This window comes from Eleginops maclovinus, chromosome 8, assembly GCF_036324505.1.
Source record: "Eleginops maclovinus isolate JMC-PN-2008 ecotype Puerto Natales chromosome 8, JC_Emac_rtc_rv5, whole genome shotgun sequence".
Lineage (NCBI taxonomy): Eukaryota > Metazoa > Chordata > Actinopteri > Perciformes > Eleginopidae > Eleginops > Eleginops maclovinus.
Genome location: NC_086356.1, coordinates 4,982,307 through 5,010,097, shown reverse-complemented (window position 1 = coordinate 5,010,097; position 27,791 = coordinate 4,982,307). Strand labels below are relative to the sequence as shown.

The following is a 27,791-nucleotide window of genomic DNA, read 5'->3' as shown; positions in this document are numbered from 1 at the left end:
GGAGGCATTTGAGATATAAAAATAGACACATTTATAAAAGGAGTATCCAACATGTAAGTTATATAAATTGCTAATATGCATATGAGCATATGTATGGCTAATTACAACACTCATTAACATAACATATCTGTGCAAGGTTATTGACTGTGATTCCTTCAGATGCTTGCTGACTGTCTTTCGGGGGGGAAAGGCAGCTTGATTGGCACTCAACTGAAGTGCATAGTTGAAAGGGCAATATTTCAGAGATCAGGGATGGTTTCTTCCACGTTTGATCCAGTGCTAGTTTTCCTTATGGCTACAAAGGGTTAAGATTAAAAAAAAAAGCTGATACACCTCTTTCATATTCTCACATTATCATAGTCCCACACACGTCTATCTGCTTATCTTGAGACTCATCAACTACACATTTACAGTACACCATGTACAGCTAAATAACCTAAGGGGTCTATAATCTTTTATGTATATTCAGGTATGTAGAAAAAAAACCCATGAATCAATGGTTGCTATTCTGTTGAATGGTGACCGCTTTCATAATTTGTTTTTATTATTTTAACTCTACAAGCAAAATATACATTTAAGGTAAATAAAAGTTCCAAGATCTATACAATTTTGCATTACTGTGACTGAAGTTGTGAAATTATAAGGTGTGTTTCCACGTAATACTTCATATTTGGCTTGCAAAGTAAACTCGACTTAAGAGTAAATTTAAATATACGCTTTCAGTAAAAAGGACAATTTCAGGGTTATTGAAAATGGAACACTTGTTATTCAGAATAAAATACAATATTAAACAATATGACATACACATAGTTAGTCAGGTAGCCTACACCTTAGGCCTACTAAATGTATTGCAGACTATTAACAGTCCTGCAATAAAGGATTTCTAACATGATCATTATTATAACATTATATATATAAAAGGAAATATTAAAATAGAGTATGCATGCAAATATAAATGTGTGTTTAATACTGTTAAACAGATGTGGTAATTAGTCTGACCTGCCAAAATTAGACATTAATGTTGACATCAAACACAGTGCACTATTTAACACCGCGGAGGAAGTCCCTCCTTCCTCCCCTCCCGCTCGCCAACGTCACTTCCTCCGCAGGGAAAACATGGCGGCTGCCAGTCAGTCGGCTTCGTTGCCTTCACTGCCCAGAGATGTACAGATTAAGACCGAGCCAGAGGATGAGGATGCTCTCTTGATAAGCCCGGTGGATGTGCCGGTGAAGCGGGACCCCGTCGTCCCGCTCATCGCCCCGGTCAGCGGGCTGCAGCCGCTCACATGGTCCCAGGATCACCGCCTGGCTGTGTGCACCACCAGCTCCCTGTCGCTGCTGGAGCTGGTGTGTGATGTTCACAGCAACAAACAGGAGCTGACGCTGCACCGAACTTCCATCCCCGTCCCGACAGAACCAACAAAGATGCGGGTAAATATCCGCTAATGCACTGTCCGATAAAGGAAACAACATCTATCACTGTAAGGTCAGCATAACGGGGGAAGCTGTTGATAGGACTTGAGCATGTAAACATTGAGGCTGGAAGCTCAACCTGCCACTAGACAGCATCTGTCAACATCTGAAACTGTCTGTTAGAAAAACAACAACCACCACTGCACCGCTGTCTACATCTTCAGGTGCAGGGTACCTGTTGAAGTGGGGTGTAAAATAAGCTATTTCCAAATGTGAGAGGAATTATAACGATCTGCATGAACAGGCTACAGTCTGTCCTAACAAGGAAGACGACCATGGTTTGGAGTGTATTGAATTAGAGCTGTAATAAGTACTTACAGTTAAGACAGTACAGAAGATAAGCAATGCTATGTACTGGGGAATGTACTGATGCACGGTAGACGTGCCAGGTAAAATATAAGTCACCTAAAAGAATCAATATCATTTAAAGTGTAACTGGCTCCATTGACAAAAAGACTCATTTTTACCTTGCAGAACACGTTTAAAACACTGGTCTACCACTAAGTTGTTGTTTAGTTTGTTGGTATTATTTTTAAGGTTTAATTTGGATTTACCAAAGCAAGGTAAAATGACAGTTTTTGTCAAAGGAGGGTGGTTGCTTTGAAGAGATGAATAGATAAGGGCTTCTGTTAGCTATCAGAAAGGCTGTTTTGACATATGGAGGACAGCAGATGAATCTGAAAAAGGGTTGATATTAGGATCAAACTTCTCCCATACATCGGTCTACACAATGAAGATCAAACAGTGAAGCAACAACAAGCAAAACACATTCATCATAGAGAGAGGCAGTTCATCCGAATGTTGGAAATTAACTTTAACAATCTCGGGACACAAAAGCATTTCCATTTCTAAATGTTTAAAAGCTGAAAAGAACTATCTGTAGGTTTCTGATAACAAATGCACCAAACTGGGGCAATTGTTTTCCACGTATTTTATTACAAAGGAAGTCATTTCAGCAAACGCTCCAATATACATTTTAAGGTAATATCTACGGTGGCCGACAGATGCATATGAGCTACAACGGCCCAAAACATTTCCATTAGATGAAACACGCTGCATCTTCAGAAGAGGCAAATAAAAAAGCACAAAAATGCCAATGTTGAATGTTTTTATAAACCCTGCAGCGCGTTTCTAAAATGTTCTGGGTCATTGCAGTACGTTTGCATGTGCTGGCCACCGTAAATACCACTGCTAAAGCGAGTGAAACACAAAAATCCATCACAGGTCATTTTCTAAAATACATCTGTAAGTCTGTTGGAGTAGAGTTGCTACTATTTGTCTACTTGTAAGGCACTTGTTTGCCTCAGATAAACAGCCAGGCTACTATTCACTTGTGTGCTATTAGTTTGGCAGTGGAGTCTGTTTCCATATTTTTTTTATTTACTAAAGTGAAAGATAATTTAACGAGCTGACATACAAATGAAAAGAGAAACTGAAAGACATTTTTGCTGAGGTAAATCTGTCTCGGCGCAGCTGCTCTGGTGTGTAAACATGATTGTTTATAGGTTCGTCTCCACTCCAAAATTCCACTTGGCAGAAAAAATACTGGATGGAGCTGAATTTTTATAATCCACAAGGCGCAGTGGCAGACAGGCAGAGTTGTTTCCAGCTATAGATATGATTAACTGCTTGTAAATAGAAGAGCTGCAGCAGGGAGCGGTAGATGATGGCACCCAAAGAGGTCACATCTGTCTGCTGATCGTGCTGCATCATCCATCCGCATGGATGCCGTGCTCCCATGGCAGAGGCATGATACCGGAGGAATACGCATTCAGTTTGATTTGTTTGTCAGCAGGATTATAGAAAAACTACCGGTCCAGTTTTCAGGGGTCAAGGGTGAACCCATTATATATTTGAGTGGTTCCAATAATTAATACAACAATTATTATTCACTTTTGTTATCATTGCGAGATGGTGAATAGCCTTGTTGAAGGTCTATGCTTTCCACTGCCACTGACTAGCTAATGTTTACCTTAAATATTGCTTCCATTTGTTTTGTGTCTCTCTGAAGGTAGGACCATCAGCAGAGCAGGCTGAAGCGCTGGAGAAGTTCTCTACACATGCGGACCCAGCAATCAGGCAGCTTTTTTGGGCAGACAGAGCGATGAACCCATCAATAGGACAGCACAAAGGAATAAAATACGCCAGTTGGTCTCCGTTAGGTTGTGACTCTAGCGGGCGCTGTCTGCTCGCTTGCCTAACACTAGACCACAGACTGACCATTCACCACAGCTACAAGCGTCTCAACTGGAAAATGCTAGAAGATCTTACCAAAAAGTATAGCGAGAGGCTAAAGCAGCGAGGCTATTCCCAAAAGGACGACATTCCTCCGCAGGCGTCCCTGCTGGACTTTGACGAGCTGCAGCGGCGCTTCAGAATGCAAACCCCTCTGAGGATGGAGTGGTCGAGCGTTTACACGACCAAACAGGTTCAGCCGGACAACACGTGTGCAAACATAGAGATGGTCCTCCTCGCTGTCCTGATGGAAAATGGAGACCTAGTTTTGTGGAAGTTTGTGTTGCCTTTTTTAGACACTTCAGATGTAGAGTTTTATGACATCGTCGAGTCAGGTGTGAGTCGTCCCAGCGACCTGGCGTGGTGGGAGTATGAAAGCACTGATCGGCGGATGAGTGGACTGATCGTTGGCAGCGAGGTGGGACCCGTCAAGATTGTGCCGGTCAGCCTGACGGGAGTGAAGGGCTACTTCACCCTCCGACACCCTGTCATCCTCTGGAAGGAGTGTGATGAGATCGCCGTGGAAAACCTCAAATGTGTTCCGATGATCCACCCGATCCAGAAGACCAGCTGCAGTCTCATCGTAGCCTCACGCGGCTGCTACGTCTTCTGGTGTTTGCTCATGATTTCGCCAGCCGGACTGAATGTGCACAACTCTCACGTGGCCGGGCTGCACTCGCTCCCCGTGGTCTCGCTGGCGATCAGTCAGCACGGAGTCTCAGTGTACACATGTTCTGTAGACGGGTGGATTAAAAAACTGACGCCAACATTTACAGGGAACACTTTGATTTTCAAACAAGAGGAAATGCTGCGTCCTGAGAACATCGCAGGGAGGAAGATACATGGAATTGCGGTGAGCCACAACGGAGCCTACATTGCGCTCACCAGCACACAAGGTATGGTTGGCGGCTTTCACCCAGTTAACAAGATCTACCAGGTTCACTTTGTGACCCTGAAAACGCCAGAAACGGCAGGAGCTTTGCTGCTCAAGTCCCCCGCACAGAACTTGTACAAAACCGCGGACCTGCTTGATCTCGTGAGGTGGCAAATTTTGAAAAACAAGTCCATTCCGGCATCACTGCTGGAAGAAATCGATCAAAAGATCCAGGAAGTAGACTCGCCCTACTTTTGGCGTCTAAAGCTCTTCCTGGTGAGGGCACTTTACCAGTCGCTACAGGAGCCTCTCACAGATCACCGCTGGAAACCAACGCTCGAGGAGAACAAAGTATTTATAAGGGAGGAGGAAGAGGGGGACGGAACGGACGGAGAAGACGCTGCTAAAGAGAAAAGTGAGCCTGTTGGTAGAGTAGTGAAACAGGAGAAGGAGAATCTGAAGGAGCAGATGGAGGAGGTGCAGGCTTGGATCAATTCTGTAGAGAGCCACATCATGAGGGAGAACATGAAGAAGGTGCTGGGCGTGGTTTACCTCAACACCTGGATCGCTCAGAACACCAGCATCCCGACCTGTGGCCTGGTGGAGTTCCTCTCCAGAGACTCCAACGACAGAGCTTCAGAGGTAACGCTCAGGGACTCTGACACTGTTTAACTTCTTAGTGTCAATTCCCACAGTGGCTGCAATTCAGAAAACTTACATAGACTCCCTACAAGGGTTTAATTGCTTATTTGACAAGGCAACAAACCACAGTAACAGCCTAAAAGGTTCTACAAGTATAAAAACACTAAAGGTCTATTTCGGAAGCTATTGCCTTATTGAATTTTAAATTATTTTAGCCATTGTAGTATGTCCTTCACATTAGATTATGGAAAGTAAAGTGAACATGCAATAGATTTGGGTCAAATCAGCCAACAGTCTTTGGAAAGCCTCTGATTTTCAGAACAGCATAGTGTGGCTGGTGTAGGTTAAAGGAAAAAACTACAGAGCTTTTAAAGAGGTTTAATATTCTGAGAAAACAGGGACATTTCCAGGACTTTACTCGTTGTTATATACATTTTTTATCTTCATCTTGTACATTCCGGATTTTAATTCTAGAGTTTTTTTCTTTTTTTATTATATAGCAAATTATTATTAATATTATTAATATTAATAATTGCAGAGAATACAAATATTTGTTTTCTCAGACATTTTTAAATAGTATCCCCCTTTCATATTTTCAAAAAGGTGTTATATTCTGAGAAAGCATGGACATTTCCAAAACTGAAGTCATTAATAAACCTTGGATATTTTACGAGATTCAAGCTTCAAATGCATGAAAGAAAATGTGGTGTTTCTAGGCTAATATACTGATTTTTAGATCTGATTTCTAATTGTAATTAGTTCCTCCCCTGCAGGCATTCTACACAGCAAGCAGTGGTTTGATGAGATATCCCAAACCGAACCACTGTAATTCTTGGACTTGAATTCTAGAGCAAATCACTTTATTATTGCAGAGAATAAAGATGATTTCTTTCTCTGAAATTTGAGAGTTTAATCTTGGAATTCTTTAAATAGTATTCCCCTTCATAGTGTTTTTCGACCCTTATGAGATCAGCCCTATACTCCCATTCATACTTTCACCATTACACAACTTTGATTGCCTTCACTTACACCCTCTGACTCTGTCTCATCCTCCTCAGGTCCTGATTGGCCACATCAAGAACAAGATGAACAAGCAGACGTTCTCGGAGCGCTGCAGCCTGTGTCAGGAGGTGCTGCCCTTCTCGGACCACAAACAAGCCATCTGTAAAAACGGTCACATGTGGCTCAGGTACGGAGATCATTCTCTTAAAATCACACAAAGAAGAGGTTTTGTATATATTAGCTTTAGCTTCACAACGTGCCTGACAGGACATGAATTGAATCTTAATGCCAAGTGCCTTCTTTGACGGTTTATTTACCTTCACGGAGCAGTAATCAAGCCTCCCACCTTTTGATATTTACCCATGCGCCACTCTCGTCGTCTCATAAATATCATCTGTCAAACATCGCTGCTGCTTTCTCGCTAGCTGGAATGCGGTGGGCACCGAGAGAGAAATCTGCGCCCGTCAGGTGTACCTCAGCGTTCTTCCTGCTCTACTTTTGTGTCTCTGTGTGTGTGTGTGTGTCTGTGTGCATGTCTCGGTCCCTGGCAGCCAGCTCTCTAATGCCTCCCTCTCGCTCTCCTCCAGGTGTGTGTTGTCATACCAGGCCTGCCAGACGCTGACGTTCAGACGTTGCCTCCTGCTGGATACCATCTCCAGACTGCCAGAGCCCGAGGGTAAGCGACACTCTCCATTTCTCCCCTTTCAGGCTCTCCGTCAGCCAATACGGATTTCGAGGCAGTCGTAAAATTCCTGCCGATGAATGAAAAGTTGTGGAAATTAGCTCTTCGTTAAAAGACCTTTCTGACCTAGGCTGCCTCCTGAAAATAGAGGCTTAACACACTGGTCAGAATGCTTGGTTTTATTTCTCTTCCCTTGCCAATGTATTACAAATGTATTCTCATCCCAATTTACTCAAAGTTTTGCAAAGTCAAAATGTAAACTTTGTGATGTTTTATTTGACAACAGCGACACGTACTTGAAGCAAGCGCGTAGCCCTAATTGAGTTATATGCTATTTGGGCAGATGCACAAAGCCCCAAAAATCTCATGCATTTCTCAGGAATCTCTCATTATTCCAACTTTTCAGAACTAGAAAAGGGAGGATTTCCTCGCCACGTATATGCGCAACAGAGTTTCTAATTGGCTTTTTTTTTTTAACATGCAAGCGTGTGCATGACAAAGACTCCAGACATGGAAAGTATCTGGGAGGATGACAGGAAAGATCAATATGCCACACAAAGCGATACATCCTTGTGTTATAGATAATTCCATCCAAAGCCTGCGCTACAGTTACCAGGTTATTAAAGTGTAAGGCCATTAAACTGCGTGAACCCAGACTGATTGATTTGGGCTGTCAATCATTCCTGTGTTCGTTATGGTCAATACACAAGAGTGTTATTGAACTCGGAGATTAGCATGAATCACTTCAACTTAAATGTATTTATCTCTATCAGTCCTCGACACGTAACGATTGCGTCGTCATATGAGCGTAACATCGGGTGAAAACAGATCCATAATTATGCCAATAAGAGACAGGACTTTGAATCAATCATTTATCTTAATTGGTAAGTAAAAAGCTTACTTATTTATCATGAACCATGTATGATGGTGGTTAGAGTTAAGGCAGACATTTCCGAGAGTTAGGGGATTGGCTTATTCTGGCTGCTAACATTCCTCCCAGGTCTTTATCGGCCTTCAGCACCTGAGGCAGGACTCCTCTGGTCATTCCAGCCTATCAGCGCTACAGACTGACGGGTCTGTGCACCTCTGGCATCTGTCAGAATCAACATCATCACAGCTCCTTTCTCAAAGCATCTCCCAGATTTTTGCCTTCTTTATTTATTTTTGGTTGTCCATCCATTGGTCTGTCCTATCCGATGACGTGATATCTGAGGAAGGACGTTTGTAAAATTGGCAAAACTGTCCTCTTGGGTTCTAGGAGCTGCTTAAAAGTCAAAGGCACTGTGACCGCACAAAACACTTTTTTTGGCCATAACTCAAAGATACGATTTCACTCAAATATCAAACAGCATGAAATGATGGTGTAATGGCATGTTGGAAGGACATGGATGTGAACTGCAACTTCACTGGTTGCTTAAGCATCAAACCACTAGGCCATAATTCTAGATTAGTCCTAATTTTTTATTTATTTACTATTTACTGACTGACTGATGAGCGAATGTAAACTAAATGGTCATCACCAGAAGGTCAGTTTCTACACACAGTTATCTTAATGACTAGTATATACGTGAAGCATGAAACAATTTTCTTAACCTTTCTCAAACTTAACCATATCAACTTGATCTGGCGCTTTACTTTTTATCTCTTTCCCATTTCCCTGGGATAGTCTCATGCCGACAGCTCAAAAAACCTTCGGTGACGATTTTTAATCAATATTATGACTTACTGCATCCCACGTAGAAGTTATCAGCAGTTATATTTAATATAATGCCGAACGGGGTAGTTGTTGCATTGATGTTATGGTTCTAAAGTCTTTAATTACATGCTGATAAACCCTGTTTTCTCCTCACAGATCCAGAGTGGATAAGGAAGGTTCTGCAGGGCCCCTGCACGCTCTGCGACTCGCCCATGATCTAGAGCTGATGGATAAGAGGAACCTCAGGGCTTCCCCTGCGAACCTTCAGAGTTCCCCGCTCTGACGCAGGGTCCACATCACGGCTGCCGTCTTTATTTTGTTCATATCGTGTTTACTTTAATATTGGGTTCTTAAAAGTGCAAATTAAAGGCTTTGATTATACCTTCTGAGTCTTATTTCCTCATAACCTCCAGAGAAACTGACTCCGCCTGCCACGGCTGTAAATGAATAGTTCACTAAGGTAAAACATTTTGGACTCAAACTTTACAGATTACATTATTTCCTACGTACTTAAATAAATTCCCTGTCAGTGTTTGCACGAGGGTGCACAGAAAGAAAGTTCAAAACTTGCTTATATGTGGAGGTTTCTATTATTCAGCAGGACTTCAGGGCACCATAAATAAGAACCCTCATTTTCCTTATGTTGACTTTATTTCCGAACCTTTGGTGTAGTTTTTATTCCAAGTAAGTGGAACTTACTCTGCTAGTCCTATTTCAGTTTTTCTTTTCTTTTTTTTGAACGCAACAAATAATACACTCTGAATAATACATACTCTGGAAAAAGCTCAACATACCTACTTTAATTGGCACTGTAAAACAATTTCCAAGCTCTGGGATGGGAGGAGGAGGAGGGAGGGTGGTGCTCAGTCATTCTCTCAGATGAGGACTTCCGCTAATGTAAACGCAGAAGAGAAGCAGCGGCGAGGTGGATGAGACGAGCAAGAGGCAGGAAGAAAGCGAAAAGTGTGCTTAAAATCCCGGCGCGGTCCCTCCCGTGGGAGCGCGCTGTAATGAGATTCAGCAGTAATGAGGGACAGAACATGGCGCCAGATGTGATTCTAATTCTAATCAAGGAGGGGAGCGGGGTGCTGATGGGGGGGTGGGGGGTAGAGAGCATATTGTTAAATACAATTAACCCTTTTCTCATATTTGGAGGAACAAGGGCTGGAGAGAGCTCAGCGGCATGTTCTCGACCCCGGCTCCTTGTTTTGGAGACATGGAGGTCGGCGGCCGGTGATCAAAGCTGGACCTCAAACACGGGGGGGGTGGGCAGCAGCAGAGCCTCTAACACCCCTTACATCAGCAGGCCCGGCAGAGGTGGGGTGGGGTCTGCCCTCCCTCTGGTGTCACTGGAGATGATAGCCTGCCCCGGGGCGAGGGGAGAGGAGAGAGCTCGGCTTCCAAACACAGGACTTCATGAAAGGGGAACTCCACATTTTATTCCTTTTAAACCCCACATTTCTTCACCCACTGGTGGCATTTACTGGCCCAAGACTCCGAGTGAAGATTCCTTCCTTTTGGGGAAGAAAGCGATATCTCTGGCTTTCTAGAAAGTGAATCATTTATCACATTATCCTGTCTGGATATTGGAAAGATTAGTTTGAATTAGTACAGCTGCAAAGGGGATAAAAACAATACCAGTAAAAAAAGATTTAAGACAATGATAATTAACTTAATCAACTCAATGACTAGCTGACAGTTGAGCCCAATCTTACAATAAATTCAAAGCCTCTATTGCAAAGATTTCATCTGATACGTCCAAAGATCCTGGCCCATGTGGACTTAAACACGCCTGTTGTTTCTTGTACAGTACTAACAAGAATAGAACAAGAAATTCTTGACCCATGCCGCACTTATGAGCGTATTCCAGAGCTTTTTATCACATCTCATGGTCTTCCTCAGAAGGAAGGAGTCAAGTGATGTATCCTTAGTTTTAGCTAAAGAAAAAACAGCTAATAATGTGCGGTAAAATATTTATTTCATGTCTAATTATAAAACCTAGTTTTCCTCGCACTCCTCTTGAAGGGACCCTTTGATTTCCTGGATTTATTTTAGCTGAGCACAAACACAAATGGACTTTTTAAGCCGAAACCACCACTTGCCAACCTGACATTTGACTACTCTGTTTCCCAACCTAAACCACAATGAGTTCCCATAACCTTTGCAAAAACAAAACAAGAAAATGAACCATCATTTAATTTCATTTGATGAAGAGACATGTATAAATCAAGCTTTCTGTAGAATATATAGATAATGGTGGTTTCCAAAGTTAGTTTAACTGTGACATGTGGTAGCCACCGATGTTTAATAGGAAGGCTTTCTTACAGATTCTAAAACAAAGCACTACAAGTTCAAAAGAAAACATGAATCCTGATGATTGTGCCAAAACAGCAGAACTGTAAGCTAACCTCTCTTTGGTGCAAATTAGCTGAGATCCTTAAAACGGCTTAATAACAAGTCTCGGACTCCTCCAAATAGCACGAGTTAACGGGGGAGCTAAAGTACCCAAGCGCCTCGCAATGAGCTGTGTGTATAGGAGCTTTGCGGTGTTTGGTGTCTTCGTGGCTGCCGGGTTTCCTTTTTTTTTTCCCAGCCGGGAGATTTGGTGCTCCGTTTGTCAAGTGGAAGTGGCTCTTCAGGTTGTAATGTTGCTGTCACTGATAGGTGGAGACCAGCACTGTTACAGAGGTTAGCCGTGTTTGGCTGATCCTCCTCCCACTTTAATATAATAATCCGTCAAAGAGCAGCTCAACTCGTAATTACCTGCTTCCCCTCCCTTTCTCTCCCACTGTCTTTGCTCTCAACACTTCAAACGGGGGATTTTTCTCTTTGCATACAATATTTATATCCTTTATGTCAGTGGCTGGCTGCTATAAAACATTCATGGCACCTTATCACACCTTAATTTCCTGTGATATTCCTTTTGTTTTGTTTAGATTTGATTTGGAACATGATGCGTCCCACCGTATTCTCTCAAGGGTATCAATTCATATGGTTGATTCAGTATATTTACATTGTGAGACGTCGCACCTGCTTGACACGTGACTGCATCACCTGCTGGAATCACGATGTTTTATAACCCTGCTCCTCTCAGAAGTCGCCTGTTGATTCCTTGTACATTTTGTCACAGTTGAGGAGTATTTGTGAAGATAAACGCCCCGAGATAACACAAATTTGTCAAACGTCAGAGAAGAAACGGACTACAAAGAGGGAGCTTTCTTTAATATCTCCAGTTGTTTCTTTTGTGTTGACGTGCTTTGAAAGAGTAGTGCAGGGATGACACATCGTGGAAGTCATTTGATTCTGGATTATAGCAGACACGTGTTTATGATGCTTGTTCAGCAAGATAATAGCCACAAATAAGATCACTTTAAATCCTTTTTGAAGCGTAAATGCCATCGCTAGAAGTAAAAAGCTAACGTAATAAACAAAGAGACTATGACATGACTTCACGTTAACATCACTAAGGTAATGTTAAGCGTCCATTTAGTCTCGTTTGCAACCGTTGTTTCTTGAGACACGTTTCAGACTTTATGTGGGGTATTTTTGATGTGTTTAATCTAGAAAAAACATTTGAAAACCAGAAACTTGAAACGACCAGAAGTGTGAATGCTAACTTAGCTAACTAAATGCTAACTTTAGGACTCATTCCTGCACCATTTTTATATCCTTTATGTCAGTGGCTGGCTGCTATAAAACATTCATGGCACCTTATCACACCTCAATTTCATGTGATATTCCTTTTGTTTTGTTTAGATTTGATTTGGAACATGATGCCGTCCCACCGTATTCTCTCAAGGGTATCAATTCATATTGTTGATTCAGTATATTTACATTGTGAGACGTCGCACCTACTGCACTTCTGCAGCTGTTCCACCTCCACCCCCACTGTGATTCTCAAGTCTTCTAAACTCAGCTGCTCCCCCCCTAACTTGTTGGTGCTAATGAAGTCAGTATGCAGGGTTGTCTTCTGCTCTCTGTGATCCAATGGGGTGAACATGGTTGTCTAACTGGTTGACTCCCTCGACTCTGCTGTCCCCAGGGAACCGAAAGAGGGAGGGAGGGCAGTGACCCGAGACCAGCAGAGGGCTTGTGCGATGAGGATAGAGAGGGGGGAGGTTGCATGTCCATCATTAGAGTCACTATTTGTTCCCGGCTTTGAGGGCACTGGAGTGGAACTAATACTGAACAGCAGCATGGACATGGAGAGGGAGGGCCACTTTTTACTGCTACATTAATTAAACTCATTCTCAACATGCTCCCTGTCTCCTCTCCTTCTGCTGGAGTTAAGTGGATCCTGGGCTGCATCGCCTGCACGGCTGCTTTAACCTTTCCTGACGTTAAGCACTTCATCCCTCACTGATGAGAAGTGAGTACATTTACTCAAGTACTGTGTCTCAGTACAATGTTATGGTTACTAGGGCTGGAGCTGGTGGTGATTTTCATGCTTTAGCTGTTGTTTCTCTAAACCGTGTTTGGCATGAAAATAGTAAACATTTTCCGACATGTGTTTCTAGATCTGGTTTTTTTCTGTCTCAAATTTAATGATTTTTCAATTGAAGATGAACTAAAACATGTCATGCTGAAGAAGCTGGAAGCAGAGAGTACTTGGTGCTTGTCGAATGTCATAATTACCTAATAGATTATCAAAAATGGTGATTATTTTTTTATGGAGTTATTGTTTAAGCAATATAACTACAATACCTTTTGTTTACCAGTTGCCTTTCCAGATTTATATTTTCCATTTAACATTAAACAAGCTCATTAAATACTATTTGAAAGGAGTAAGGGTATTAGAAACAAGCTTGTTTCAGCATAATAAATATCAAAAGTCAGGCTGAAAACCTCTTCTATCTTCAGTTTGGAGGATTTTCAAGGTCCTAATTTTAAGTGATGTATCTTAATGGTATGCACACCCAAATGTTTTATCGTGTGTAAAGGGAAGTGATGCACCCTAAACAATTATTGAGTGAAGCTCCAACCATGGCCGGATTAGCAACCAGGCACAGCGGGCAGGCCCTCGGGGGGCCCGGAGGTTCCTGTTCACCTCGTGGCAATTATTTGTGGTATTTCATTATTTTCACATTTGTTACTTAAAGGTCCTGAAATCAACAGCTCACTAACGCTTGAGCTCAGATAATGTCATAAAGTTCCATATTCCAACATTTGAATCAAAATTAGTTTGCTTATTTTGGTAAAGCACATCCGAGCAAACTACAGACGCACCGTCCCCGTAGAGCAGCGGAGTTTCAGAGCGTTACACTTTAAATAGATAATAACAAAATGTGTTGTTCACAAAATGTGATTGTGCTTATTTAGTCATGAATATTTAATGGTATAGAGAAAGACTTAGACTGTGTTTTTGCATCTGGCAACAAAGCACAATAAATATGGAATATTAGGGGCCTCAAGGAAGTAAAACCTAATTGATCGGCTACAATCAAGTCAACAAACTAACTATTAATAACTAACGAGTACATTTACAATGCACAGAGAGAGGGGGTGAGGAAGGCTCTAGCTTCATTTCAATAATAATGCATTTATCGTGTTTCTGCATTTTCAGCCACGTTTATAATCCAGTTTTGAATATGTGGTGAACGCAAACACGTGTTACCGTAACATAAAAGATCATAAATTGGGAGTAAATACTGTGTGTTTGTTGCCTCGTGACTTCATTACTTAACGTAGATAATATAGATAAGTCAAAATAAGTGAATAGTGACTTTCGGTTCCATGCAGGACCTGAACAGCTATCTTTTGGGTAAAAGACCCTGCTTACAAAGCAGCTTTACACAAAATGTCATTAAAAATGTATTTGCTCTACGTCAAAAACCACCAAGAATGTAAGGTGTCACCACATGACAGTTGAGATCACTTAAAAATAACTTTATTTGATAAGAAAAAGCAAAAGAAGTGTGTCTGAACGAGCCTTGTTGGACATCCAATGATTTTCAGTCTGAATTGGGCCTGACGTCTGCCCATAATTGAAAGCTGTTACGGAACTTTTGATAAGCTAATGCATCCAATTCAGGTGCCTTTTCTGGAGTAAAGATTTAAGTACGTCTCAGCTTAATGAGCCCCTTGTGATGTGGCTGTGAGTGTGATTGATGGACAGTTATTTCTTTATCGCCTCAGAACTCTATGTTCCTTCTTTCCTTCAAGACGACGGGGACAGGAAGCCCTCGTGGCGGTGCCTGGGCGTTTTTTTCCGGCAGATCTTAAGTGAAACCTACTGCTTCAGCAGGCCTGCAAGACATCAGGCGGCGTGTTCGTAAACGCGGCGGATGATGGATGTCTGTCTCCATCAGCGCCTGGCACCGGGAAGTGACAGCTCTCTGTTACGGTGACAAGTTAAGGTTCCAGCGGAGACAGATTGCCTTCAGGTGGCTCCGTTTTCAAAATCTTACCAAGAATGTGAAGCGCTTAACTTTCCTTTTGAAGGCTGAAGGGCTCTCTATGCCTTTTATATTCCACATTTCAGCAGGAAGAGAAAGTGTGGGGGGGGGGAGGGGGGGGGGAAATGGCTCATTTGAGAGTTTGCTTTAATATCTGTCTTTCAGAGATCAGAGGGTGTCATATTCACACACCTCATATTTCATAGCATCAATCAGAGGCCATGTAAAATTCCTTTAAAAGTGCATTATGCAATATAATAGCAGGTTTGGGTGACATTTATCTGCCGAAGGGAGGAAAGGCTGCTTACAGACCTCTTGCCTTTTACAAAAAGGATTTCATCACACGGGGAGCCTTTGTGGATTTCTCCGGTTTGTCTAGCGATTGCAAGCCGATGACTGAAATTAAAAATGAACTTCGTGCCTCCACGATAGATAAATATGTTTTTTGCACATGCAAATATCGACACCTTCGAGCAATTGTTTTGGGGAGGATTCTCATAATAGTTCTGGTGACTTATTGATGAAGCGTCGCCTGAGCATTTGATCTGGATTATCTTTGTGCAGTCTGCGTGAGAGCGGGAGAAATTATTTCAGGGCCTGGTTATGCAGAATTTCTAATGAGTATTTTTGTTTTCTTTAAAAAAAAGCGGAAATACCGGTAATAACTGTGCGCAAAACCATTAGAATGAATATTTATGTTGCTCGTTATGAAATATTCATTAAGTCGGTATAAAAAAAGAACAAGGAATGGGACCGGGGAGAGGGATTGTGTGTGTGAATGTGTGTAAAATGGGGGGGGCCTCATCACCTATTGCACAGGAGTACTGACAAAACCCCCGGATTGAATATCTGACATCTCTTAACAAAAGCAGCATCAGCAGCAGTAGCATCTTCCCTGTATGTTTTGTAATTTTGTTTCTCTTTCCCTCCGCCCGAGGTGATACGAGTCCCTCCGTTCATCCGATCTCCACATTTCTCCACCTTTCATTCCCTCACTTCCCCTCCGTTCCATCTACCCAAATTAAGAAATTAATGAGGGATAGGTTCTTCAGCAACTGCCCCCGCAATGTTTACCACTGATGAAATTATAATGTAGGCCCTGCTGTATTATTTATAAGCCAATTAGGGGAAGTGTTACTTGATTTGATGGGGAGCCGACACACAGAGTACATTTAACTAATGGAGACCAAGAGAGTAAAGGGAAGGAGGGGAGGGAGGACAGCTGAGGCGGACTATTCCGTACGATGCTCTAGGATTACGTGGCTAATTGCCCTGCTTTATCTGTCTGTCACGGATAGCCATGCATATTTTAGCGTTCCCAAAGACTTTGATTGTTTGCACTCGTGTTGGGGCTGTAACAAGTAGAGCAGAGGCCAGAGTGGAGTGTAGTTAAAAACTGGCAGCAGGGGAGGCAGGGAGGGGGCGACGAGGGGGGAGTAAGGATGGAGGGTGGGTGTTTTGAGGGGGGCGGTCGCGCGCAAAACTCAGACACTGTGACAGGTGGAGGAAGAGTTTTGACAAGGAGCAAAGGGGTGTCGAGGTGGGAAACTGTAACAGGGGGGGAGAAAAATGGTAGCCATTCATGGAGAGGCTGCAATTAGATGGCAGCACAAACAGTAATTAATTTCACTTATTGTAGCCTGTAGCCAAGAGCGCCTCGCTGACCTTCTTCTGCATATTGTTAAAAAACTATTTCATAATTCTGGTTGCTCATTTGCATGCATCATTTGCACAACGGCAAAGGGGAAGTTGTGACATCCAAAGAGTCAACGTGGGACCGGAAAAAGCCTTCCAGTGAAATGTAGCTGGAGAACTGTGGCTAAAAGAACGATGTAGGGCTGCCGAACAAAGCCATCTATTGATAAGCTGACTCAAAAATGAACCAAAATGTATGGCAGATTTGTCGTTTTAAGTCTTATTAAGTGAAACTGGAAAACATAGGAAGGTTCCTGCCTCTCAAATGAGACGTTTGCAGCTTTTCTCAGTTTCATCACACTAAAAATTGTGCTCAAATGGTTAGTTGGTTACTTCATCGTCTGCAAAAATGTACTGCTATTAAATCATTCTTAATTCAATATCTTGCATATTATGAATATACTTAGAAAAACTTTCTCATTGTCCTCCTTTTTTCTGGCTTTTATAAACTAAACCATGAATTATAAAGTTGTTAGTTGGGGTTTTGATTGACAGAATTAATGTCCCTGAGTGTCTTTTTAGATAAAAACTACTTAAACTAATCAATATCAGCTGCAGCTCTTTAAAAGTTACCAAGAAAAAAAACTCCAGGCCTCAAATATGTTACAAAACAGTACCTATGTAATTGATAATGTAACGGACGGGTTTTCTGTTATCTATATCTAGTGGGATAATTGTTTTCCAGCTAGTTTATGGTGCAGATCCTGCAGGAACGTCCTTAGGCCTTTGAGTGGAGCAACTCTGACTGATGAGCTTTTTGAAAGTTGATCAGACACTTATGCTAAGAAGGGGAAACTGGAGCAAAGGCATCCTTAATCATCTGATGAGGGGAAGCTTATCTGAACGGTTTCTTTTTCTCTCCTCTTTTATCCTGTCGGATCACATTGCAGATCTTTACATAACAAAAGAGCTACCTGACTGGCTTGCTTCATGTTAAACTTCCCCCCCCCGATCCATACACACTATGTGCGTGTGGGTCCGTCCGGGTTCGGGTCTAAGGGTGATCACGTACAGCGACATATTGTGTAGTTGTAATTTCCCTGAAATCCTGCGGGATAAAGATTTCAGGTCCGAGCATATTGGAACATTTAAGGGTTTTCTCCCTGCGACGAGAGTGTCATTAATTCACGATTAAAAGTATTAGTACAGGCTTTGTGTGGTGATTTATTTAAAGGCTGGTACTAACGCTGGCTCGGTTTCCTCCTTTAGGAAATGGGTAATAAGATCCGATGCCAAGCATTCTTTAGCGTGCCTCTCCACGCACACACATCCCATATTAGTGTGTCTCCTCCACACATAAGCCCTGTCACCACCGCCGTCACAGTCACCATGTTAACTTATTCATCCCTGTTAAAGCCCATGTAATTGGATAGCTGTTAATTAATATAGCTGTCGGGTAAATGGTTGCCGCCGGACCATCGCCACCATCCATCAGTAACATGATCTGCGGCTTGTGTTCATGCCAGGCCTCGGGCTCAATTAAGATAATGCTATGCAAACGAGGCCTCTCGCCATTAGCCTCATCACTGAGGGGCCGTTTATTGGCATAACTGGGGCACTCCGAAGAACAATTAATGTGGCGCCTCCCTCCCCACCTATGAGATCAGCGAGAGCATCCCGTGAACACGATGGAGGAGTCGCGAGTCGTGACCGCGGGGCGACGACTCTCGGCTGCAGACTGACCCGGGAGGTCCAACAGGAGCAGCTGGAGAGTGCAGATGAGCCCCTGCAGGCCTGCGACCTGCCTGACTGTAATTATCACCACGTCATGCTTTATGTTGGATGTGAGGATGCTGTTTGTAACGCTCATTTAGCACAACATGACTCACAGCGCAGTTGATGTGCTTTTTGCTTGACGATGCAGAACAAAACAGCCTCTTCCTGTTAGAGCTGGTTTTTGTTCTGGATGGAAATGTCATATACAATTGATTGATAAATGTTATTGTTCAATCAGTTTCTTGTCCGTGGGCCCTCATAGCAGACTTTCCAAAATGTCTTAACATTGGTTGCACTGGTTCGCTTTACTTTCATCATTAAGTAAACCAGCACATCATTTAGGTAATGGCAATGCTTCAAATGCAAAAACTGAAATTGGACAGTTTACTCTTGCAAAATCTGTATATCCTGCTGTTGTTGTATGTGGTGTAGCTCTGGCAATCTCTCAGGGTCAGATGAGGCCATCTCTGTTGAAGTTATTGGGTCAGGATTAGGCCTCATGCTGGGGCCAGGGAATACAGGTTAAGATGAGCTGACCTCTGTCAATCATGTTGGGTCTGGGCTGGGCCGGGGAAAGATGTTATTGTCAACACATTTTTTCCCCCGTCTATACAATCATTATTTCTCTGGTAGTTTAAAATAATGGCTTGCTTTAAAGATGTCGCCCCAGGAGTACATTAAACATCCCACCCTAAATAAGTAAAGAAGTACATCATGGTCAGAACCAATAAGAGGTAAAGTAGGGGCGGGTCAATGAAAATGTTGAGTCGCACATGGGTGCAAACTGTCTGTGGTTGCAGAAGCTCTGACACAGGCATAGGTAATTTGATCTGTGTAATCCCAAAATCCCCCAAAGTAAAGAGTACTTAAAAGTACACTGTGGATTTGTTGTAAATGGCACACAGACAAGCAGATTATTGTTCCAATAATTGAATATCAATGGCAGTTACACGCCAAGTTCTAACCTTGTCATTTGATTTTTCTGAAATGGAAATAACCATGCTTACTTGGACAGCCTTTTTTGGGGGGGAAAAAGTGTGGCAATGGGGGGGCAGTGGGCTGATGTTGGTCCTAAAGGAGGGAGACAGGAGGATGGTGTTGGCAGAGAAGTGGCCATGGTGAAGGTCAGTGAGGTAGGAGAGGGGGCGGGGGGTGTGTGTGTGATGTAGCAAGAAGAAGTTTGAATTGAATGTGCTGCAGGAGCCAGTAAACTTTCTAAGAGTGGGAGTGAGCAATTGGGAAGCAGAGTTCCGAATGTATTTTGAGGACTTTTAAGAATGAGCGACATAGTGGGGGACCGTAGTGATCTACTCTGCATGTGTGACACGTGTCCTACAAGTTTAAACAGATCTACTTCACATCCATGGTGTCCGCAGCTGTCTTTACACACGTCCATTGGGGAGTATAATGGAGGGCATAACACTGCTGGTGGAGAAACTGAACTGGAGATTTATCACTTGAACTCTGAACACCCGAAATAACTCCGTCAAGGAACGGAATTCGGACGGTTACACGGAAAATGAGCAAAATTGTCATTTCTAGTATGATCGTTATTGAGTTCAATTTCTGACTAAATGTAACATTCTGAATATAGCATTTGGAAAAGTTTCATGGTCCTTGCACTGTGAACCTGCCATCCTAATTTGTACATTTCCAGACTTACTGTGTGCTGAGTCACATTCCCACACACTTTCCTTCACCGCGCGTTTGTTGTTGATTTGCAGGTTTTCTCCCTTCAGCTGGAGAGACAAAAGCCATCTCTGCAATACTGAAGCCCTTCCCATCTGTTGTCTGCTCACACCTCCACTTTGCTACAAGACACACACACACACACACACACACACACACACACACACACACACACACACACACACACACACACACACACACACACACACACACACACACACACACACACACACACACACACACACACACACACACACACACACACACACACACACACACAGCATAGGCGGGCTTCAGCACTAGCACTAGCTATAATGATTCCTCTGACACACATTGGGGCACATCATTCCACAGCACAGCACAGCTTTGCAGCTCAAGGCCCCTAAACCTCGCTCACACTTCTCTCTAGCAGGATGCTTTCCGTGTGTGTGTGTTCGCGGACGCACGGCTGAGAAGTGAGAAGCGGCTCCTTGGGAATTTTAAGAGTCAAGCCCCCCTAAATCTTCTTGTTTCAACTTTAGAAAATCAATAGGATAAATATCCTGTTTGCCCCTCTTGTCCTCAGCCGCCCACCTCCAGCTTGCTCAGGTTACTGGAGCGGAGAATCTCGCTCTCACCTCAGGCTATGTTTAATACAATCCCTGTTTTTTTCAGCGCTGAACGGGCAAGGATCTCAGGTGCAGTTTTTTTTTTAAAACAGCAAGCAAGAGGGAGAATCATGTTAACATATGCCATTGGAGAACGCCACCGGCTAAGTCCTCCAATCGACCCGCTCCGTGTGTGATTAGGCTAGTGAAGCTGAGCCCGGCCCAGACACAGATCGAAGAGGGTACACTCTCAATATGGATGCGAGCCGTGCCTGCCGCGGCCACATGCAGCTGCACCTATTGATTTTTCTGTCCTCAATTATATAATAGAAGCTCTGTTCTGGATTTGAACTTAAATCACATAGTTTGGCGAGCGAGCGTGTCCCATAAATCAAGAAAAGCATTTCGACTCATAAGAAATAGGATTTTTATCGACTGTGTTTGGCAGCCCCTCCGGAGAGATTTGCGTGGCTACTGTGTGAACGCGCGGTACAAAAAGGGCCTCTAGGTTTTCCTTCTTCTTATGTGTTCCAGGTGGTTGGACTAAAGACAAAGGGGCACTGACACAAAACTTTGAGTGCACAGTTCAGCAAGCCACAACTCATGCTCTCACAAATCTGTTTTGAAAAGCCCCTTGGATTAGTTCTCCCAGTACACAGTTGACTCTTCTAATTGGAAGACACCCACTTCTTTTTAGCCATTTGATCCATTGGCAACTTTGTTGAAATACATCCTTGCTGTCTTTATCCTCCCAGGCATATCGATAGGAACATGCAGGTTAAGGCATTGTGAGTGAAAACACCGCAGGCCACTTATCCTGTTTTATGGCAAAAATAATATTCGGCTCAACCTAACAGCCATTAAAAGTTCAGTTCAGTCCAACAACAATCTGACCCCCTCGTAGGAAGTAAAAAGCATTTACCAATAAGAACAAAAGACTCTTTAAGTGAATCAAAAACTCATAATAAGCCAACTCGTTTTCTGCTGAGAGTTAGATTAATACCATGTGTTTTATTACTCAGATAATAACCCTTTCAGGGGTTAATATGGAATTTCAGATCAATCCTGTCAAAGCAGCTGTTTAAGGCTTACAGGGCTCTCTTTTGTCCCTCTCGTAACCTCCTTTCCGCCTGTTGATTGCTACGATAGGAAATATTGAATTAATAGGTAACGTTTATTAACAAATCACGAGAGGCTAAGAGACCAAAGTTATACGTGCACCAAGAACCCAATACAGTAAGCACAGCTAAAGGTTGTCCAGAAAAATGCGTCTTGGCCCGATCCTGTTGTTGTTTTTACAATTTTTCTAGAGCCACAAGCTTAAAAACAATGGGCAAAAGATACAACTGACGGGGCTAAGCTACCTTAAGACCCCATGTGGCCTTCAAGAACGTACTAAAAAAGGAAGAGTACTTTACACAACTTCTGCAAAAGGAAACAAAAATGCTTAAAAAATTCAGCATTAGTCTTGTTTCCGGACAAAGACGCCCACTCCCTGCGATAAACACTGCTTTAAACCTGGCAGTTTACACCGAACGAGATCTGCCTCTATTAGCGAAGTTCAGAAAATCTACTAACAATAGAAAGTGAAAAGAAAAATGGCTAAAAAAGAATCACAAATGAGCTTCTCATTATGCAGCCTCGCATTGTAAGTAAAAGAAACACGAAGTCATAAAAGGTAAAAGTGTTTGCATTGCAAATGTTATTTTTTAAATCCAATTCTCACCCTGAGTTTTAAATTATTGATTCTTTTCAATTGGATTTATTCAGTCACTTTTCAGTTTTTTAAATTAAGCATGCAGACAAAACAAGTGCAATATTCTTCGCAGCGAACACGGCGTAACACCACCTCCATCATTGCACAAAGATGCCACAGTAAACAAAGTATTTCATGCCCTGTGGACTTGGTAAACTGACCCATCGTGTTCCGCTCACAGAGTACAAACATCGACCTCATTTCAGACAGCCCGTCCTTCCTGCAAACGAGCACCATCATTATCACCGAGTGCCATCAGACACCTGCAGGAGGACGGTGTGGAGGCGGTGGCCGAGGATGGCCGGGGGTTCGGTTCGGTGGGAGGGAGGGGTAACCTGAGCCTCAGATGCTAATCTTGCTACGCTCGGGCATTTTGGGGGATAATTGTAGCCCTGGTTGAGCTCAGGTGATGATGCAGGTGATCCGCTGGAGTTAAGCCCCGTCAGTTTGCTCTTCTTCCCCTCACCTGTCCTTCTGCCTCTGCTTCGTCTTAATCTCTCTTTTCCTTTCTTTATCTTCCCCCTGCTCCCTCGATATGAATATTCCACTGAACGCCTGACAAACCCGCAGTAAGAGGAAATGGGGAAGGGTCGTGGGCGTAACTTTAGCTGGAGTAATGAGGCCTAATCCCCTGCTGACTGGGGCCTGTTTAAACAGCTCCTGGCTGAGCCACCCAGTAATAGAGTAATTAACCCCAGCGCCCTCTTCTGCCCAGCAGCTACGATCCTCTGGAACCAACGCCCCCCATACTCCACCGCTGCTCTGCCATTGTCCAGGATGCGATAGGGAGGAAGATGAGATTAGAAGGAAAATAAGCTGAAGAGTGCAGTGTAATGCAATGCAGCCCTTCACAGCCTCTTGCTGTACTCGCCTGACATTGCCTTTGTAGTGACTTGTCTTCATGAAGGCAGCAATATCATGTGCCGTGTGAAGAAACAGTAATGGGAACAGTTCAAGGGTCATTATGAGTGCCGTGAATCACTCAGGTGCGAAACATTTCGCTCTCCACTGATCTGATTTCCAGACAATCATACACGGCAGATTCTTTGTATTTGCTTTAGGTGGGCTCACGAAAACAATCAGCACAATCAAACAGCATGCACTACACACAGGCATCCCATCAAGCCAATAGGAGAAGCCTTGTGTGTTCACATCCCGGCTCTTGCCGTCTCCATCCGGCTTAACACGGAGAGGCGCCGGAGCGTTTGAAGTAAGCAGCCACCACACATTATGCCAGATGAAATGCTATCATGCGTGGTCGCTGAATGGTTTGTGTCATTAAGAGAATAAGGCAAACAGGGAGCAGAGCGCGCTCAGAACCTGCCTGCTCGCAATCCCTTTCTGAGGGGAAGGCAAGATTAAGGGGATGCTCAGAGGCTCTCGTCTGTCAAGACTTCAAAGATGCCATCGACACTCCTTGTTTCTGCCGGCGCAGCGACCAAATCGCACACACTCTGCCGCCTCTGTGGCTGTCAAAGCCTCTCTGACATCCCCTTTATCAGGTATACAGGCTTTAATCCAGACACAGATAAATAAATCAACACACGGGGGTCCCGCTCCTCTCAGCGCCTCCTGGTGGCAGGGTATCTGCACAGCCAAGGAATATATCAAGCAGTCATTAGCCGTCTGCTGGGCACAACAAAGAAGGGCCAATTACAGGGTGCAGAAAGGATAATTAATTCACAATTGTCAAAAGCAAGCGAGCAAAGAACTAACTAATAAGCAGTGATTTTTTTTTCTCAGTCCCGTCAGATTATTCAGAAATGAAATCTGCATGAAGGCTTACACATACTGAATTGGGCTCATCTCCCCCTGCATGCCTGAATTGAATTTCAAAGTGTATCCATCAGTTTCTACAAACAGAGAAATGTGTTGCTTTCCGGGCTTTTTTTTTGTTTTTTTCGAGGGAACAGAGATCCATTTTGACACCCAGTGCAACATCTGGAGCAGACAGATGAGAGGAGAACAGAGGAGTTTGAATTAGAGTTGACACGTCGACATGCAGGCAGACACGGTGCACATCAGACAGCCCCGCGCGCCAAGATGGACACATCAGTCTGTTTGGATATCGGCGAATCGTGAGTGTGAAAAACACACAGCTGAGTGTGACCGCGGGAAGCAATCTGAGATATCGACAATGGAATAAATACACAAGAACAAACCAAAGAAACAGAAGTGTGTACCCAATGTGAGTGCTTTAACTCGTAGAGAACTTCCCAGGAAAGGAGAAAAAAAGAAGCTGGAAAGACAGTGTTGTACCTGTCGAGGTGCATTTCCGTTGGTTCTTTTCATTTTATTTTAACAGCAAAAGCGAGGCAGACAAGAGATCACCACAACAGATATATGGTGTCTGAACTGAGAAGAGAGATCTGTTGTTCCATTGTTCTGTTTGTTTGTTTTGAAGACCAGTCTGGCAGCGGAAGGCACATCCCTTTCAGAATACAAAAGATGCCTTAGAGGCAACATAAGTGAAGTTTTATGCTGATGACTGACTGTTTGACAAACATCGGGGGTGAAGCTGCAACTCCGTTCAGTGAGGAAGGAGGAAGAAGGCGCCGGTGAATAAAATAACAGGGGTACCTGGGTAATGTGTAAAAGAGAGAAAAGGGGGTGTAAAAAACTGAGGGAGAAGACAAAAAAAACCTAATTTATATCCTATAAGAGGAATGTGAGGCACCCAGGGGGGCCTGTAAGTTGTGAAAAATTAAAGGAGACGGATTCAAACTGTCCAATTTCCACATCAAACAAACCCCGGGCTCCATGCTCCTGGAGAGGCTGCCTCATATCCAACACATAGCCTCAGAAAAAGGTGCCCCCCCCCCTCCCCCATACACTCCCCTTCTCTTCTCTTCTCTTCACACCCCCCCTGCCTCTTCATCCCCTCCACGAGTCCACCAGTGCTGCAGCCGCCACGTTATTTTTATTTTTTTATCTAGTATTCTCCATTTCCTCCATAACCCCGCGCTGTAATTCCCTTAAGCACTGTACTGGTTCCACTCGCCACTGTCTCTCCCCGGCCTAATTATACCCTTGTGAGTCTATTAATCAACTTGTGAATTATTTAAGAAGGAGAGCTCTTCTGCCTGTAACTGGCTTTGACAGTGTGAAGGAGAAGAGGAAGGCAGCGGGTAGGCGGGGGGGGGGGGGGGGGGGGGGGGGGGGGAGGCTAAAGCGAGGGGGGACGAATGTGAGGAAGGAGAGAAGGAAGGCGGTAGGTGGGTGGATGGCTGGATGGAGAGAAAGGAAATGAAAAGGAGAGAAAGGAGAGAAAAGGAGAGAAAGGAGAGAAAAGGGGAGATGGAATCAGGGTCTTCTCGCATTCGTCCCCCGAGGACCGGGTTGCCTGAGCAGAGGGCACCCAGACGAGACAAAACCCCCCCGTCAACATTCACTGTTTGTTTTTCTTTTTTTTTCTGTTGTTTTTGTTTTCCCCCACCCCCTCTCTTTCCCCCCCCTCTATTTTCATGCATAAGTTTTCATGATAAACAAGGACATTCATGAATATATGGAGTGATACAGTGGGAAATGGAGGGTGTGGGGGGGGGGGGGGGGGGTGAGGTGAAGGAAGAGGAGTGAACAGTCAAAGCCAAAGAGTGAGGCGAGCCTGGGATGTAGACAGCAGCACACACTTGCATATGTACACACACAAGCAGATGCAGTCACATATATTTACACACACACACACACACACAACTTCGTATTGCAGGTGAACCGAGGTCCTTCCGCTGTTTGACAGGAGGCAGCATCTCCCCGGAGCAGCAGGTACGCGTGGTGATGATGATGGTTGTGGTTGTTAGCGTTAGGAGTGTGTCCTCCGCCCGTCTCCCCAGGTCTCTCCTGCTGCAGCCGCCCTGCTCATCAGTCGAGAGGAGAGCCCGACCTGTCTAATGACTCCCATCGACACCGCCGCCCGCCATAAGCAGCCGGGGCAGGAAGAAACAGGCGTGAAAGTGAGATCATTATTATTTTCATAATGTTTTGTGCTCTCAGTCGGACCCCTGGCGCACACGCCGCGCTGCCCGCAGAATCGTAATGAACTCGAGTGTTTTGTGGGCCGAGAAGAAGAGGAGAAGTTTATTTGAAAGATGGCGTGCCGGTTTGAAGACCCCATCCGCCTACATTATAAAAAATATATATTTTACATCTTCCTCTTGTGGTATCCAACAATTCAGATTGTTTTATTTGCCCAAGTATGCCTACTCTCAAATATAAAGGAGGTAAATTGAATTCTATCTTGAAAAATGACATTTGAAAATGAAAAAGCAGCATCTCTTTCTGGATTCAATGTGTCTCGAAAGAATTTTAAAAGGACTATTTCTTCCGTATAAAGTGTTCACTGCACTTGTTGGTGGATAACCCAAGGTGAACAGCTTCTAGAGATAGTAAGGCTAGTACTCAACCTCCCTTCTAAGAGTATCAAGTATTAGTTTCAAAAGTTGCTTCGACGTGCCGGGTGAGATTTTAAAGCTACCAACGTTTTTAAAATATTGGCCTGTAATATTTCTGCCTTGACCCCTAATATATTTGAGGCTAATTGAATATAGAAATTGGTGCTCAAAACATTGAAATATGTGTAAGAATCCAACAGCTTTTCAAAGACTAGATTGTGTTTGGTCAATATTGCGCTAGTTTTTTTTTTATACCAGAACGCTGCAACGAATAACGGACCGTTTCAATGGAGACCGTTGATTTCCGAAGACACAGCGAGAGGACTATCTATTTTAGAGGAAGCAAAAAGAAGTATACTGAATATTCTTAGTCAAATTAAATTCAAACCCGATATGTAGCCTTACTCCAGACAATATATAATATATAACATATGTATTATATATCATTGCAGTGAACATTATGCTGTGAGCAAACCGAAAAGTCTATTCACTTTCTGTGTATTGGATGTAGAGATTTCAGAACCACATTTTCTAAAACTTCTGTGAATAATCCAAAACTATGGTCATGGCTGCAGAGTACAATAGCAAGATATAGTTTCTGTAATTTACAAACCAGCTCTTTAACACTCTGTCCTCTAGGCAGCACGCTTGTGCGTTTCCAGAAACAGCGTGTGCACATTTGCTGTATGTGTGAATATGTTTGAGTAGCACATCTCATTAGGCCCGAGCGTTGCTGTTGTCTGCGAGGGTACATAAGTCCACGCTGCTCCGTCTCTGTGGGATGTTTATTAAATTAATAAAAAGTTGCTCAAGGCGAGCTGTACCGGGGAATGCCCAGGGCTCGGCCGTGATTGGCACTCTCTGCCGCCCTGCGTTCTCTCCAGGGTCCGCCTGCGTTTGCTTTAACTAACTGGCCGTGACTGAGGAGAGCAGGCTGACATGAAGCCCCTCTTCTCACTTT

General features: G+C 43.6%; 1 protein-coding gene across 1 annotated transcript; it reads left to right on the top strand.

The window, feature by feature from the left end:
* Positions 1–1,095: 1,095 nt before the first annotated feature.
* gtf3c4 (general transcription factor IIIC, polypeptide 4) lies at positions 1,096–8,985 on the top strand. The gene is made up of 5 exons (XM_063888875.1): positions 1,096–1,431; positions 3,485–5,224; positions 6,283–6,413; positions 6,814–6,902; positions 8,761–8,985. Exons 1-5 carry the CDS (start codon positions 1,117–1,119, stop codon positions 8,823–8,825), a joined length of 2,340 nt encoding a protein of 779 aa, XP_063744945.1. The 5' UTR covers positions 1,096–1,116; the 3' UTR covers positions 8,826–8,985.
* The last annotated feature ends 18,806 nt before the right edge of the window (positions 8,986–27,791 follow it).

Excerpts from the sequence above, each read along its gene's own strand:
- gtf3c4 (XM_063888875.1), top strand. The coding sequence starts at position 1,117 with ATGGCGGCTGCCAGTCAGTCGGCTTCGTTGCCTTCACTGCCCAGAGAT. Across the intron at positions 5,225-6,282 it reads CCAACGACAGAGCTTCAGAG|GTCCTGATTGGCCACATCAA; the intron begins GTAACGCTCAGG and ends CATCCTCCTCAG. Across the intron at positions 6,903-8,760 it reads CAGACTGCCAGAGCCCGAGG|ATCCAGAGTGGATAAGGAAG; the intron begins GTAAGCGACACT and ends TTCTCCTCACAG.